The sequence below is a fragment of the Bos grunniens genome, chromosome 22 (assembly GCF_055505025.1).
Source record: "Bos grunniens cultivar Pamir isolate PY7600 chromosome 22, Bosgru_T2T1.0, whole genome shotgun sequence".
Classification (NCBI taxonomy): Eukaryota; Metazoa; Chordata; class Mammalia; order Artiodactyla; family Bovidae; genus Bos; species Bos grunniens.
The window spans coordinates 52,769,438-52,781,989 of NC_141186.1; the positions used below are offsets into that span (position 1 = coordinate 52,769,438).

Consider the following 12,552-nt stretch of genomic DNA (forward strand, 5'->3'; position numbering starts at 1 on the left):
TTGGAGCTTTTCTTATTTATTTTTCTTATTTTCTTATTTGGTATTCACTTAGCTTAGGACTACAACATTACCACCTGTGAACCTGGCTGGGTGGGCATTGCACCTGATGGCAGGGACTTTCATTTTAATGTAATTCCTGTTCTGAAATCTGCACTGTTGGTCCTGGACAGCCAAGTTGCCCTGTCACCAAATGCGAATGTGTTTATAATCTTTGCGATGAGCCTTTTCCTTTCTGTGCACGAGTTCTTGAGAGAGACCTGGCAAAGTATTTTAGTGCCGCCTTTCCTAGACTGTGGTCAGTATTCCCAGGTTGTCTCCAGCACAATTTTCAGTACTGATGCCTGTTTTCAAGGGACTGGAATAGCTTCTGTAGGGTTCCTTGGCTGGCGGGGCTGGCTGAAAGGTGGGAGACTGAGTTCCTCCTCTGCTACCAGCTCTCTGCAGTGAGTTGCTCAGAGTCTGAGCCTCAGGGTATTCATCTGTGAACTAGGAAGTTGGACTGAAGACCTCTAGTGACCTTCCCACTATGTCTGTGATTCCATGAGGTGGTGGAAGGGTTGTGAGTCATGGGTATAAACAGACAGCAGAAAGACTTGGGGTATCCTAGTCTGCCAAGAAGAAATGCACTTACACACTGCAGTGAGGTCAAATAGGGCAACTTCTTTGGCTGAGAGCTGTTCCCAGCCTGCTGTGAACTTAAGCAGAACTCTCTGAATTATCCTCATTACATTTATAATGGAAACACCTAACCATCAAGGAACTTACATGGGGTCTGTTTTGTCTCCAAGGTGTTTTTTTTTTTTTCCATCCAGAAAATGCTCCTTTGTCTTACAAGGGAGCTGGTCCGCCAGGAGGTGCTGCCAGACCCTATTCTGTGGGGTCTGCTGTTCCAGCTCTGTTTCTAGGCAGTTTCTTTCCAGTCAGTCAGTAGAAGAGGACAGATAGAGGCCACTAAGCCTGCCAGGCAGTAAGAAGGTGGCTTCTATGCTCTCAGGGTGCAGCTTGGAGCCTGGTGACCCAGGGAAGCAGATGGCCCATTCCCGCCATCACCTGACTGGCCCAGAGGTCTCAGCCTGGCTCCTCACACCACGGTGGATGGAGAAGTCATCGAGCTGGAGATCCCCCGCAGCTCAGCCAGTTTCCCTGGCTGGGTAGAGTGCATTTTCTAGAACTGAGATCCCTCAGCTGAGACGAGGGGATGAATATGAGTAGGGGCTGGCCACCAGCCCTCTCTCATAGGACTTCCCTCAGTCACCTCATAGGAATCCACTGAAGGACTATCTTGAGGTTGCCCAGAGGGGCAGAGTCAGAATTTGGACCCTGGTCATGTGTCTTGAGTTCAGGCTTTGTGCTCTGATTTGCCAGTGAGCCACCAGGACCCCTTGCTATAGACTGGTCCCTGCTTTGGTCACCAGATGGACAGAGGACCCTGACAGGCTACAGTTCATGAGGTTGCAAAAGAGTCAGACATGACTTAGTGACCGAACAACTAAACCCGAGACCCAGCTGGCAGGGGCTCCCTCTAGTGGGCATTTTGGACAACTAAAAGAAGCCTGTTGTTCATACTGAAGGTTCTCAACATGAAGTCCTGGGCTTATATGAAAGACTCAAGGATAGTACCAGATGTAAAATGACTAAGCAATTCTGCTTCTAGAAATGTATCATTTATTCATTCAGCTAAAATTTATGGAGTACTTACCATGTGCCGGGCACTTTTTGAAGCACTTGGGACACGTCAGTGGACCAACAGAAACACAAATCTGTCTTGAGCTGACAGTTCACTGGAGATGGGAGAGACAGATGTAATAAACAGAAGAAATCAGTCAGTTCTAGATTCTTCCATTTGCGACAACATGGATGAACCTAGAGGACATTGTACTAAGTGAAATAAGCCACATACACAAAGAAAAACACTGCATGATCTCACTTATATGTGGAACCTAACAAAGCCAAATTCACAGAAGCAGAAAGCAGAGCAGTGGTTACCAGGAGTGGGAGCAGGCAGGCTGAGATATGGGAGATGTGGGTCAAACAGTACATATTTTCAGTCCTAAGATGAATGAGTTCCGGGGATCTAACATACAGCATGGTGAATATAGTTAATAGTAGTGTGCTGTATACTGAACATTTGCAAAGGAAGTAGATCTCAGAAACTGTACCATATACACAAAAAATGGTGACTAGTGGATATGTTAATTAGCTTGATTATAGTAGTCATTTCACTGTGTACATGTATATCAAAACGTATGTTGTACACCTTATATATAATTTTTCTTAAAACTAAAATAGGTTAAGTTCTAGAGCTTCACTGTCCAATACAGTAGCCACTGCTCACACATGGCTTCTGAAATCAGTAAAAAAACAAAAACAAAAAAACTTTCTTTTTGGTCACACCTCATGCCACAGGGATACTAGTTCCCCAACCAGGGATCAAACCCATACTCCCAGCAGTGGAAGTGCGGGGTCTTAACCATAGGACCTCCAAGGAAGTGCTCTGAAATCAGTAAAATGAAATAAAATTAAAAATTTTTAAAAAATTCACTTCCTCTGTCCCACTAGTCACATTGTAAGCGTTCAATAGCTTTATGTGGCTTGTGGCACAACAGAACCTTTCCATCATTACAGCAAGTTCTGTTAGCACCGCTCTAGGGTATGTTCTATGAAAAAAAACTAGAGCAAGATTTTTAAAAAGAGTGGTGTGAGAGTGGGAGGGGATTGCAGTTTTACATGGGGTAACTGAGGGGCGCCTAATTTAGCAGTGTTTGAACAGAGACTTGAGGGAGGTGAGCTATGCGAATACCTGGGAGAAGAGTGTCCCAGGCAGAGGGGACGGGCAGCACAGAGGCAGGAGTGTGGTCATTTGGTGGGAGTGGCGTGAGCAGGGGCAGAAGCATAGGCAAGGAGTAATGGGGCAGATCACAGCGCATTGCTGCTGCTGCTGCTAAGTCACTTCAGTCGTGTCCAACTCTGTGCGACCCCATAGGCAGCCCACCAGGCTCCCCCGTCCCTGGGATTCTCCAGGCAAGAACACCGGAGTGGGTTGCCATTTCCTTCTCCAGTGCGTGAAAGTGAAGTCGCTCAGTCGTGTCTGACTCCTAGCGACCCCATGGACTGCAGCCCACCAGGCTCCACCATCCATAGATCTTCCAGGCAAGAGTACTGGAGTGGGGTGCCATTGCCTTCTCCGACATAGTGCATAGGTCACTGTTATCCTACACAAAGATGTAAGAGCAAAGGTGTTCTGCAGTTTTGTTTATAGCAGCAATAAATGGAGGTGGCATACCTGTCAGTAGGGAATGGTGATGCTTTGTGCAGTGGCTGGAGAGGATGAGGGTGACAACATCCTGGAGGCACAGGCTGCACGGAGAGGGCAGTGACCCTGGTGGATTGAAGTATGCTGGAGCTTCTGGATCGGGCTTTAGGGTGGCCCTAGTGGTGCCCATATTCACTCTGTTCTCAGTCTCCCCTGCAAGTAAGAGGCAAAGGACAGAGAAGTGCTGAAACCTCTTCAAACCCTAAACTCACCCAGTTGAGGAAAAGTCAACAGCTGGGAGGGAATCGTCCAAATGTTGAGATCACACTCCATGGATTACCTGCAAGGGCCAGGATGTCTGAGGACAGGGTAGGGGATTATAAGTGGTTTCTCTGACTGTCCTCCTTGCTACCACCCACCTCAATATGCTTCCCTGGCAGAGAATGGTCAAGAACCTGGAGAAGGAGCTAGCACTGCTCAAGCAGGAACTAGCCATCCATGACAGCCTGGTAAGGGGCTAGAGGTGGTGGGTGGAATACTAGAGGGACTGGGGTCAGGGTACCAAGTGGGAAGAAGGACTAGGTGGGAGGGGGCAGTGGGTCAGGGCAGGGGTGGATCAGAGGGTGGGCTGGGTGAGCAGAGGGACTGGGTGGACGGGGGGCCATGTGGGTCAGGGGCTGAGTAGACAGGGGACTGGGGGAACAGAGACTGCGGGGGCAGAAGGGATGTCTGTTGGGCAGAGACCCTGGAAGAACAAGATGTGGGCAGGGCTGTCAGATGGTCAGGGAGCAGAGCCAGGCAGTAGGCAGGGGGATGAAGGGCAGGGGCCACAAGCCTGGCAGGTGGGGGTACAGAGGCAGACAGCCTGATGACGGCTCTAAGGTCAGGGAGGTGGATAGGCTGGATGGTTATTAGGGGCAGCAGGGAGCTGGAAGGCAGGGGTGGGGGGGCAGGACACCTCCAGTGCTGGTCTGAGCTGATGCTCATGGTCCAGAGGGTCTCAAGGCAGAGGCGCCCCCTCCCTCCTGTGGCCCTCATCCCACAGTCTGCTGAGACTCAGCCAGCAGAGCCCCCCGGCTTGGAGGAGCAGGCCCTTGTCTGGCAGCCTTTCCTTCCCTGTCCCACCTGGTTGTCCCGTGCTGACCCAACTACCTGGCCTGTGAGTCAGGCCCTCCCTACCAGGACATGGTGATGAAGGGAGTGGAGTGGCTTGGGTAGCCAGGCTCTCTGCCCAGCCTCCCCACTTTGGTCCTCAGAAAGGTCCCTGCCACCCTGCTTGGGCTCGGGCGCTTGGAGCTTAACAGTACGTCCCTCTTCCTTCTCCAAGGCCAACCGTACCCTCGTGAACTATGACCCTATGGATGAAATCCAGATTGCTGAGATCAACTCCCAGGTGCGAAGGTACCTGGAGGGAACGCTGGAAGAGATTGACGTAAGGAGCCCCTCAGGACCACCATATCCGGCTGGCCAGGGCCTCTGTCTCCATCTCTGATGTATGCTCTGCTAGCCTGGGAACCTCACTGAGAGGGTGCAGGGGGTATAGGGTGGGTGGTGCTGGACTCCTGGCCTCAGGGCCCTTCAGCCCACTGAGGCTGCAAGGTTGTGGGTGCCCCACAGAGTGGCCTACAGCCTTGAACACAGGGGAGGTGGTCCAAGCCTTGACCACGTGGGAGGTAGTCCAAGCCTTGACCATGTGGGAAGTGGTCCAAGCCTTAAATACAGTGGGGGTGGTCCATCATGGGGCCACCAATACAGATCCTAGAGCCAAGCTGCTCTGGGTCGAATCTCAGAGCTCAGCAGTCTCCCTGCTGAGTGGCCTCAGGAAAATGCTCAAGCTCGTGTACTCTGGTGGCCTGACCTGTATGGTGGGGAGGGAAACCGAGCTGGGATGAACTGAGGTGCAACACCTCGGGGGCTTATCTGTGGCAGGCAGAGGGAGGGCATTAAAGGATGACAGTCATGCTGGTTGTCTGCAAGGTGGACCCCTCCAGGGCCCATGCTGGAGTGGGCCAAGGAGGAATAAAGCAGCCACAAAGGGAAGGCTCTCAGGGGGAAAGAGGCATTCTGTTTTCAGAGCACATGCTGGCAGACTTCTCATCATGGGGCTCACGGACAGAACCTTGTCCAGCCTGTTACTGTCAGCAGCTGCCAGAGGCAGGCCTGGGACAGCTGAGGGCTCTTCTGATCTTCCTAGGAAGGGCAGCCCCAGAATGACCGAGGCGTCAAGGCTAATGCTAGAGGGCATTGGGGTCAAGAGAGGCTGATGGTCTTCCTTCAGCCGCAGGTGTGTGCATTTGTCTGTACCCACACAGAATGGTTCATGATGGATCCTTTTGGAAGCAGGAGAGAGCTGAGGACAGTTAATTTTATTTAGATGTTTTCTTAGAACCTTCAAGAACTAGAGTCATTTCAGTTTTATATAAATCTTCAGTCAGAAAAGGTGATTTTTTTATAGCCTCAATAAATAGTTTCCAAACTACTAATCAAGGGTTTCTCTGTTCTTGAGGAGGGCTTGACTGCCACTTTGCTGAGAGGGTGTTGGTACATGTCCCCTTCTTGAGACATATGGTCCAAGGCTTAGTCAAGGGGTCCTGATTTCTCTACAGACACAGCCTTAGTTCCGTGGTGCCCCTGGTCTAACCTCTGCCTTGGTATCCTCTCCAGATAATCAACCTCAGACAGATCCAGGAGGTGTTCAACCAGTTTCGGGTGGTGCTGAGGTAAGGGACCCACCACACCCACCCAGTCCTGCATCAGGCTGCCATTCTCCTTTCCCATGGTCTGGGTGCCGGCCTCCAGGTGCTCTGCCTTCTGTCTGGTGTGCACAGAGCCGGATCAGAGGCCTCTGGGTATGGCAGCCCCGGGTGACCCCAGCAGTCTGCCTCTGAGCTCTCAGGTCCTCCTACCCTTCCCTTCCCCTGGAAGTGGGGACAGCCCCCCTTTTGAGGGCTATGCAGAGAGGAGGTAGTCACTGGTTTCCTGAGTTTGTTCACTGGACAGGAGGTTTTTATGTGGCCAAAGCAGGGTGTTTTGATGCTCCTGGCACCCTCCTCCCCACCTCAAGAGGGATTTGTGGTTTTCTGGGGTACAGACATACCTGTAGCCTGACTGGCTCATGCTGGGTGTTATCACAGAAGCTGGGCACGTGATTCCGAAGGGCCAGTTAGAGACAGATCGGGATGCATGATGCAGGCTTGGGGTCCTTGTCAAAGGTCATCTTACAGCAGCTGTCCTTGACACATAGGGTGACCCCTGTGGATTTGGAGACTGGACAGTGGGTACATGCTTTGGGGAGTGGGGAGCGGGGAGTGAGCGTGTTCTGTCTGGTCTGGTTCACGATGAGGGTGTGGCTCTGTCTCAGGGGCCACACACAAACAATTTCTAACTCCAGAACTTGGTGTTGCCCAGGGGGCTCAGCTTGCCCCAGGTGCGAGGGGTTCTTTCACTCTGTCTCCCAAGCCAACAGGAACAGGAAGTGGAGTCCACTTTGCGCAGGAAGTACACCCTCATAGACAAGAATGACTATGCAGCTATCTCTGCTGTCCAGAAGGTAAGCACGCCTGCCTCTTGCCGACAAGACTCACATCAGAGTTTTGCATTCCCAGATCTTGCCAGAGGCAACGAGTGTCCTACATTAAAGCAGATCTAGGGTTGTAACAGGTAAAGGTTAACACCAGCGTGAGCATGGAATGACCCATGCAAGAGTCAACCACGTATGAATTCAAAATGATCTCCATAAATTGGAGATGTGCCCAGCAGCAAACAAGACAATTCCCACAGTTAGGTTGGAAATGGGCCTCAGGAGTCTCAGAGTATGGATGAGACACCCAGCTATGAGAACAGTTGGTGAGACACTGGATGTTTGGTGGGGTGGTCAGAGACAGCTGGCGTGGGGACAGCCTGAAGTGACATCCGCAGGAGCCACATCTTGGTGTGTGGGATGAACATGTCCATATACACCAGGGTCCCCCAGGGGCCTGAACACTTGATCTGACCTGCAGACCTGTGACTGGCCTCTGTCCAGGCAGGGCTCGTAGATGCTGACGGCCACCTAGTGGGTGAGCCTGATGGACAAGGCTTCGGACTTGGAGTCGCCCCTTTCTCTACCAAACCCGGGAAGAAATCCAAGTCCAAGAAGATGTTTAAAGAGCAGCTTAGGTGAGTAACGTTCCTGATGCTCCTGCTGATCAGCACCTTGCCCTCCTTGGCTGGTGAAGTGAGGACACAGCTGTCCCTCCCTTCCCCCAGTCTTAGTGATGGGGTGGGGTGGTCACAATGGACATCACCCCTGCTAATACTAACAGTGTCTGTTGGGCCCAGGCTGGGACTGCTCATCTGTCATGCTCACAGCGGTTCTGTGAGGTGGGAGTTGACATCTCCAGTTTACTAATGAGGAAACCAAGGCTCAGAGAGGGGAGGTCATTCCAAGGTCACACTGCTGAGAAGTGGTAGAGTGGAAATGAGATGCTGGGCTGCCACTTGCCCATTGGTACTTCACGTGGAAACCCACCCCACCACCACATTCCTTCTGTGACCCAGCTAATTGGCACCCATGTCGCATAAAAACCCCAGCTCACCTTGCAGGCAAGACACATTTGTGGGTGCAGGGTGGGAGGAATGTCAAGCTTCCCTTAATGAGCCAGCGTCTCTGGGAAGTGCTGTGTTGTGGTGGACACAGCCCCCATTCTGAGGGTAACTCCTGGGCTCACCTCCTTGCTGTGTACTTCTCTCACCCAAGAGGGTCACCTTCTGTGAGGCATGAGAGCTTCTCTGCCTCGGTTTCCTCCCCCTAAGTGGGAATAATAATAATGGCAGCATTAGTCACTGGGGTGGTTTTGAGGATAAGTGAGTAAACGCAGTCCCCGTCCCTGGAAGACTTCAATACCAACATGTTGTTAACCATCATTACCTTTTCCTTGGGAAAGGACATGGGTCAACGCTGATGGTAGCAAACCGTCACGTGCAGGACTGGCGTCGGGTAGCGGGGCATCCTGGCCTCCTCCTGCCTCTTCAGGCAGGGCACTCACCCCCTCTGTGCGGCTGTCAGGCAATCAGTGTGACAGTTGATCGAGGCTTGGGCCCCAGGCCACACCTGTTGCAAGAAAACCAGAGAAGGAAGCAGTCACAGAGGGAGCCACGCATCCTTCCTTCAGTTCAGCCCTGCTCTCACGTGCCTCTCGGGAGGCAGGGCCCTGGGCACCATCACGTGGAGAGGGATGGCTCTTTTCCCGGGAGCTGGTGTGGGCACTGATGGTAGGTGGGCGAGCGGGTCGTGGGCTGGTCAGAGCAGGGGTGCAGACGTGTCTGTCTTTATTGCTGGGCCTCAGACAGACGCGCCCAGGGTGAGGGCTCTGCTTTCCTTCCCAGGAGCACCTGTGTGACTCCTGCCTCAGCAGCCAGGATGTTCCTTAGAGCCTGTGGCCCACCCCAAGGTCCTCATGCTTCCAAACTGGAGACTCCCCGTTCCTCCCAGGTTTCTCCTGGGAGGAATGCGGAGTCTCCTGGGAGGTTTCTCGCCAGGAGACAAATGCTCCCCTCCTCCTCCCCACGTGCATGGCTTAGGGCTGTACTCTCCGCCCTTTGGCTGAGGTGTGTGTTAAGACCGGAGCTGAGTGGGATGGGGCTCCGGTGTATGAGTGTTGAGCAAGATTACTCCCCTCAGCATCAGAGACACTGAGCCCGGGGTCTCCCTCCCTTCTCCTTCCAGCTCCTCAGCAAGAAAGGAGGGTGCCAGCAGCCCTCTGAGTGGCAAGGACTTGGATGTTTCCACCTCCAAGACCCAGCTGACCCCGTCCTCCAAGGATGGGGATGTCAAAGACATGGTTGTGCGGGACCGGGAGACCTCCAATACTGAGCCCCTGGCCTCTGACTCCCCAAAGGAGGAATTACGCCCACCCAGGTGACCATCTAATGCTAGCTCCTGCGCCAGATCATACAAAACCAGACTATGACGTGGAAAGAGCACCTGCAGATAGAAGAGAGCTAAACAAGGGTGACAGGCAAAGACTAGGAGCATACCCCCAAGGAGAAACGTGGTGGCTTATACAGGCACACACTGGCTCAACCTCAGGAGCCACCCAAGATGCAGGGACACGCAAAATCATTTTAGACCCTCCAAACAGCAATTATTTAAATAATTAAATTTGCACGTTATGGCTAAGTACTGTATTCAAAAGATACAAAATTCTCAAGTGTGAGACCCTTCCTCCAGCTACCCAGTTCCTCTCCCCGGTCAGTCAGTAATTGAGTTTTTAGGAATCTGTCCTGAGGAAATAATAAAGAGATTTAGACAAAAATTTATATTAAAAGATTGTGTCATTAATTTAAAAAGCAAAAGGAAAATTTTTTTGGTAACACCTTCAGCAGTCAACATTAGGGAAAGGGCACCAAGTGAATGATTCTCTCTGCCCTTGAAATGTACACAGATGTACATGAAGAATTTTTCTCTAGCTTGTGAACATTTCCAAACATTCAGAGAAGTTGAAAGATCTGTATAGTGAACACCCTCCTGATTGTACTGTTACTGTAGTATTTCATCATGTGTCTTTCTTTCCATCTTTTCATCCATTTTTTTTTTAAACGGATTTCAAACTCAGTTGCAGACAATCTACCTTCACCTACACGGCACTTCATCTTACATCTAGTTAATAATAACTAGGATTCTCAAAGAGTTTTTAATAGCATGAAAGAATGCTTCTGCGAAGGATGCAGAATTATATATACTGCATGATCCAAATATTAAAAAGTGTATCAAATAAATTCCTGAAGGAGATACATTAAAGTGTGGTTGCCAGTAGGTAATGAGTGGTATTTTGTTTTTTTATTTTTCCTTATTTTCATTTTCTGCAGTGGGCTGAATAGAACAGAGATGAGAGAATGATTCCTATACAGTTTACCTCTCATTTAGGGTAGGTGGTACCCAGGAATTCTGACCTCCAGCTCACAGAAGCTCCAGGGAAGAAATGTAAAGTGCCCGGTGGCTCCAAGACAGCTGCCCCTTTTCTCCCTTCATCTCCCTCTCCATCTTCAGGCCTAGCACCCCACCCGCCAAGCCTGTGGCCTTTGAGGACTTTAAGAATGAGCGGGGTAGTGAGATCAACCGCATCTTCAAAGAAAACAAATCCATCTTGAACGAACGGAGGAAAAGGGCCAGCGAGACCACACAGCACATCAATGCCATCAAGCGGGAGATCGACATGACCAAAGAGGCACTCAATTTACAGAAATCACTACGAGAGAAGCAAGGTGAGCATGCTGAGAAGGTAGTTGGGGGACAGTGGGATCTCAGTCATCCTGCTTGGGATGGGCAGACGTGGGCACTGGAGGACCAAGTTGGAAGGGAGCCGCAGGGGATGCCGGGGTGCACCCTTCATCCCTGGGGCATCATTTGGCTCTGGCCAGCCCTGGGGAGCTAGAGTCCTTCTTTGTCCCTCTGCCCACACCTTCTTTAAATATGTGCTTAGTCGCTCAGTCGTGTCTGACTCTTTGCAACCCCAGGGATTGTGTGTTGTCCATCAGGCTTCTCTGTCCATGGGAATTCTCCAGGCAAGAATACTGGAGTGGGTTGCCACGTCCTTCTCCAGGTCTTTGAATATACAACTCCTTATTATATATTTGAACTCCGGGAGTTGGTGATGGACAGCGAGGCCTGGCATGCTGTGATTCATGGGGTCACAAAGAGTCAGACATGACTGAGCGACTGAACTGAACTGAACTGAACATATATTTACATATTTTAAATCATATGCATATTATGCTGATATATCACTTACTCCTCAATATGCCTGGAAAATGTTTATTTTTAAAGGATGGGAAGAAGAAAAAATAAGCAGTATTTTTAAATAGTTAAACTTTTATGAATATCAGAAAACATTTTTGCCCTTCCCTACCCCCCAAGCAGTTGTTTTCCCATTGGTTGGTAAAATACCAAGTAAAATAACTTTTATCTTAAGGGAACAGATCAAGTAGTTCATTTTTTAACATACCTGCTAGGTACCTTGACTGGCAGCCACTTGTCAGCCCAGAGTGGTCATTTGGGACATTAGACATGAGACATGTCTTCCATGAAAGAAAAATGAAAATCATCTTAAGTTCAACTCTTAGAAATTTTTTTCTTTGGAGATAATCAGAGAACCTCTGGGAAGTATAAGAGATGTTATCACTCCCTATCTCAACAGAGTGCCGTAAAGTCTCTGTGATGGATTTTTGGGCCTTTCCTGGCAGTCCAGTGGTTCTTCAGTGCTTCCAATGCAGGACGAGTGGGTTTGATCCCTGGTCAGGGAACTAAGATCACACATTCCCCATGGTACAGCTCAAAAAAAAAAAAAAAAAAGATTTGTGTCTATCAAGTAACCACACTGGGACTGGCTCACAGCCCGCTGATCAGGTTGCTCTGCAGTGAAGGTGAGGGAAACTCTGGCCTCCCCGCTGCAGACACCTTGAATTGGAGCCCTTGCCTCTCCATGGATGGTGTCAGTGACACCATGTGCCTCACTTGCCCTCTGTAAACATCAGCGGAGGTGCTAACGCCTTCCCAGGTACTGGGGACCGCCTCAGGCACCCTGGCCGCACACCTCAGTCACACACAGGACTAACTCTCCAGGAGCCTGGGCTTGGGTACTGACGTGATGCCTTTGCTGGACTTTCAAGTGCTATAGGCAGTAGACTGCCAGGTGAGTGGCTCCACAGGTAATTCTATCTTAACCCAACAACCCTCATCAAACTGACAGCCCTTAAAAAGGACTGTGCAAAGAGACCGTGAGTGGAGGACATAAGACTCATAGGATGACCGACCCCTCCCTCCTGGAGCCCTCTGTCAGCCACCAGACACAATACAGATGTCTGATGCTTTCTAAAAGGTAGCTGGTGAATGCTGAAGTTAAGAGGACAATTTGAAATTTGGGTTTACATCTACTGTTAATAAAGAATCTTGCCCAACTGCCTTGTGGTACTAGCCAGTCGTGGCAGCTTGTTTATATAACTTATGAAAAAGATAAACACCTGTATAATAGAGGTATTTACTGGATATTCTGGTTAATGGGGTTTAAGATCAAAATAACCATAGAATGTGGGCCATCTGTACCATTTCCTCTACTCGCCTCTCCTGTGGTCCCCTCACCTGAGCTCCCTCTCCCTGTGAGACCTGTCCTGGTAGCCCAGCCTTCTCATGCCTTGTCCACCTCTTCGCTGCACTGCCAGCCCTTCCCCTCGCCCTGTGTTCATGCTTTGCCAGCACTGCCCTCTCTGACCACCTTCTTTCCTGCACCCCAGGTGGGCCCCTCATTCCCTGACCTCCTCCA

General features: G+C 50.5%; 2 protein-coding genes across 11 annotated transcripts in view; one reads left to right on the forward strand and one right to left on the reverse strand.

The window, feature by feature from the left end:
• The window catches only part of KLHL18 (kelch like family member 18), a 126,727-nt gene that overhangs the window by 81,176 nt on the left and 32,999 nt on the right, over positions 1-12,552 (reverse strand). For 2 of the 3 annotated variants that reach the window (XM_086368324.1, XM_086368326.1), the window contains 5 exons: positions 8,163-8,345; positions 7,831-8,042; positions 6,351-6,505; positions 3,284-3,466; positions 1,700-1,781 (listed from right to left, as the gene is read on the reverse strand). In XM_086368324.1, the coding sequence (XP_086224450.1) occupies positions 1,700-1,702 (3 nt within the window). In that variant the 5' untranslated portion in view covers positions 1,703-1,781; positions 3,284-3,466; positions 6,351-6,505; positions 7,831-8,042; positions 8,163-8,345. Of the gene's footprint in view, positions 1-1,699; positions 1,782-3,283; positions 3,467-6,350; positions 6,506-7,830; positions 8,043-8,162; positions 8,346-11,238; positions 11,312-12,552 lie in introns of all 3 variants that reach the window. The other variant, XM_086368325.1, reaches the window with a different exon arrangement.
• The window catches only part of KIF9 (kinesin family member 9), a 37,160-nt gene that overhangs the window by 19,777 nt on the left and 4,831 nt on the right, over positions 1-12,552 (forward strand). For 3 of the 8 annotated variants that reach the window (XM_086368315.1, XM_086368317.1, XM_086368318.1), the window contains 7 exons: positions 3,694-3,762; positions 4,581-4,685; positions 5,918-5,973; positions 6,713-6,803; positions 7,278-7,411; positions 8,961-9,152; positions 10,284-10,498. In XM_086368315.1, the coding sequence (XP_086224441.1) occupies positions 3,694-3,762; positions 4,581-4,685; positions 5,918-5,973; positions 6,713-6,803; positions 7,278-7,411; positions 8,961-9,152; positions 10,284-10,498 (862 nt within the window). Of the gene's footprint in view, positions 1-3,693; positions 3,763-4,580; positions 4,747-5,917; positions 5,974-6,712; positions 6,804-7,277; positions 8,507-8,960; positions 9,153-10,283; positions 10,499-12,552 lie in introns of those variants that run through there. The other 5 variants (XM_086368316.1, XM_086368319.1, XM_086368320.1 and 2 more) reach the window with 3 other exon arrangements.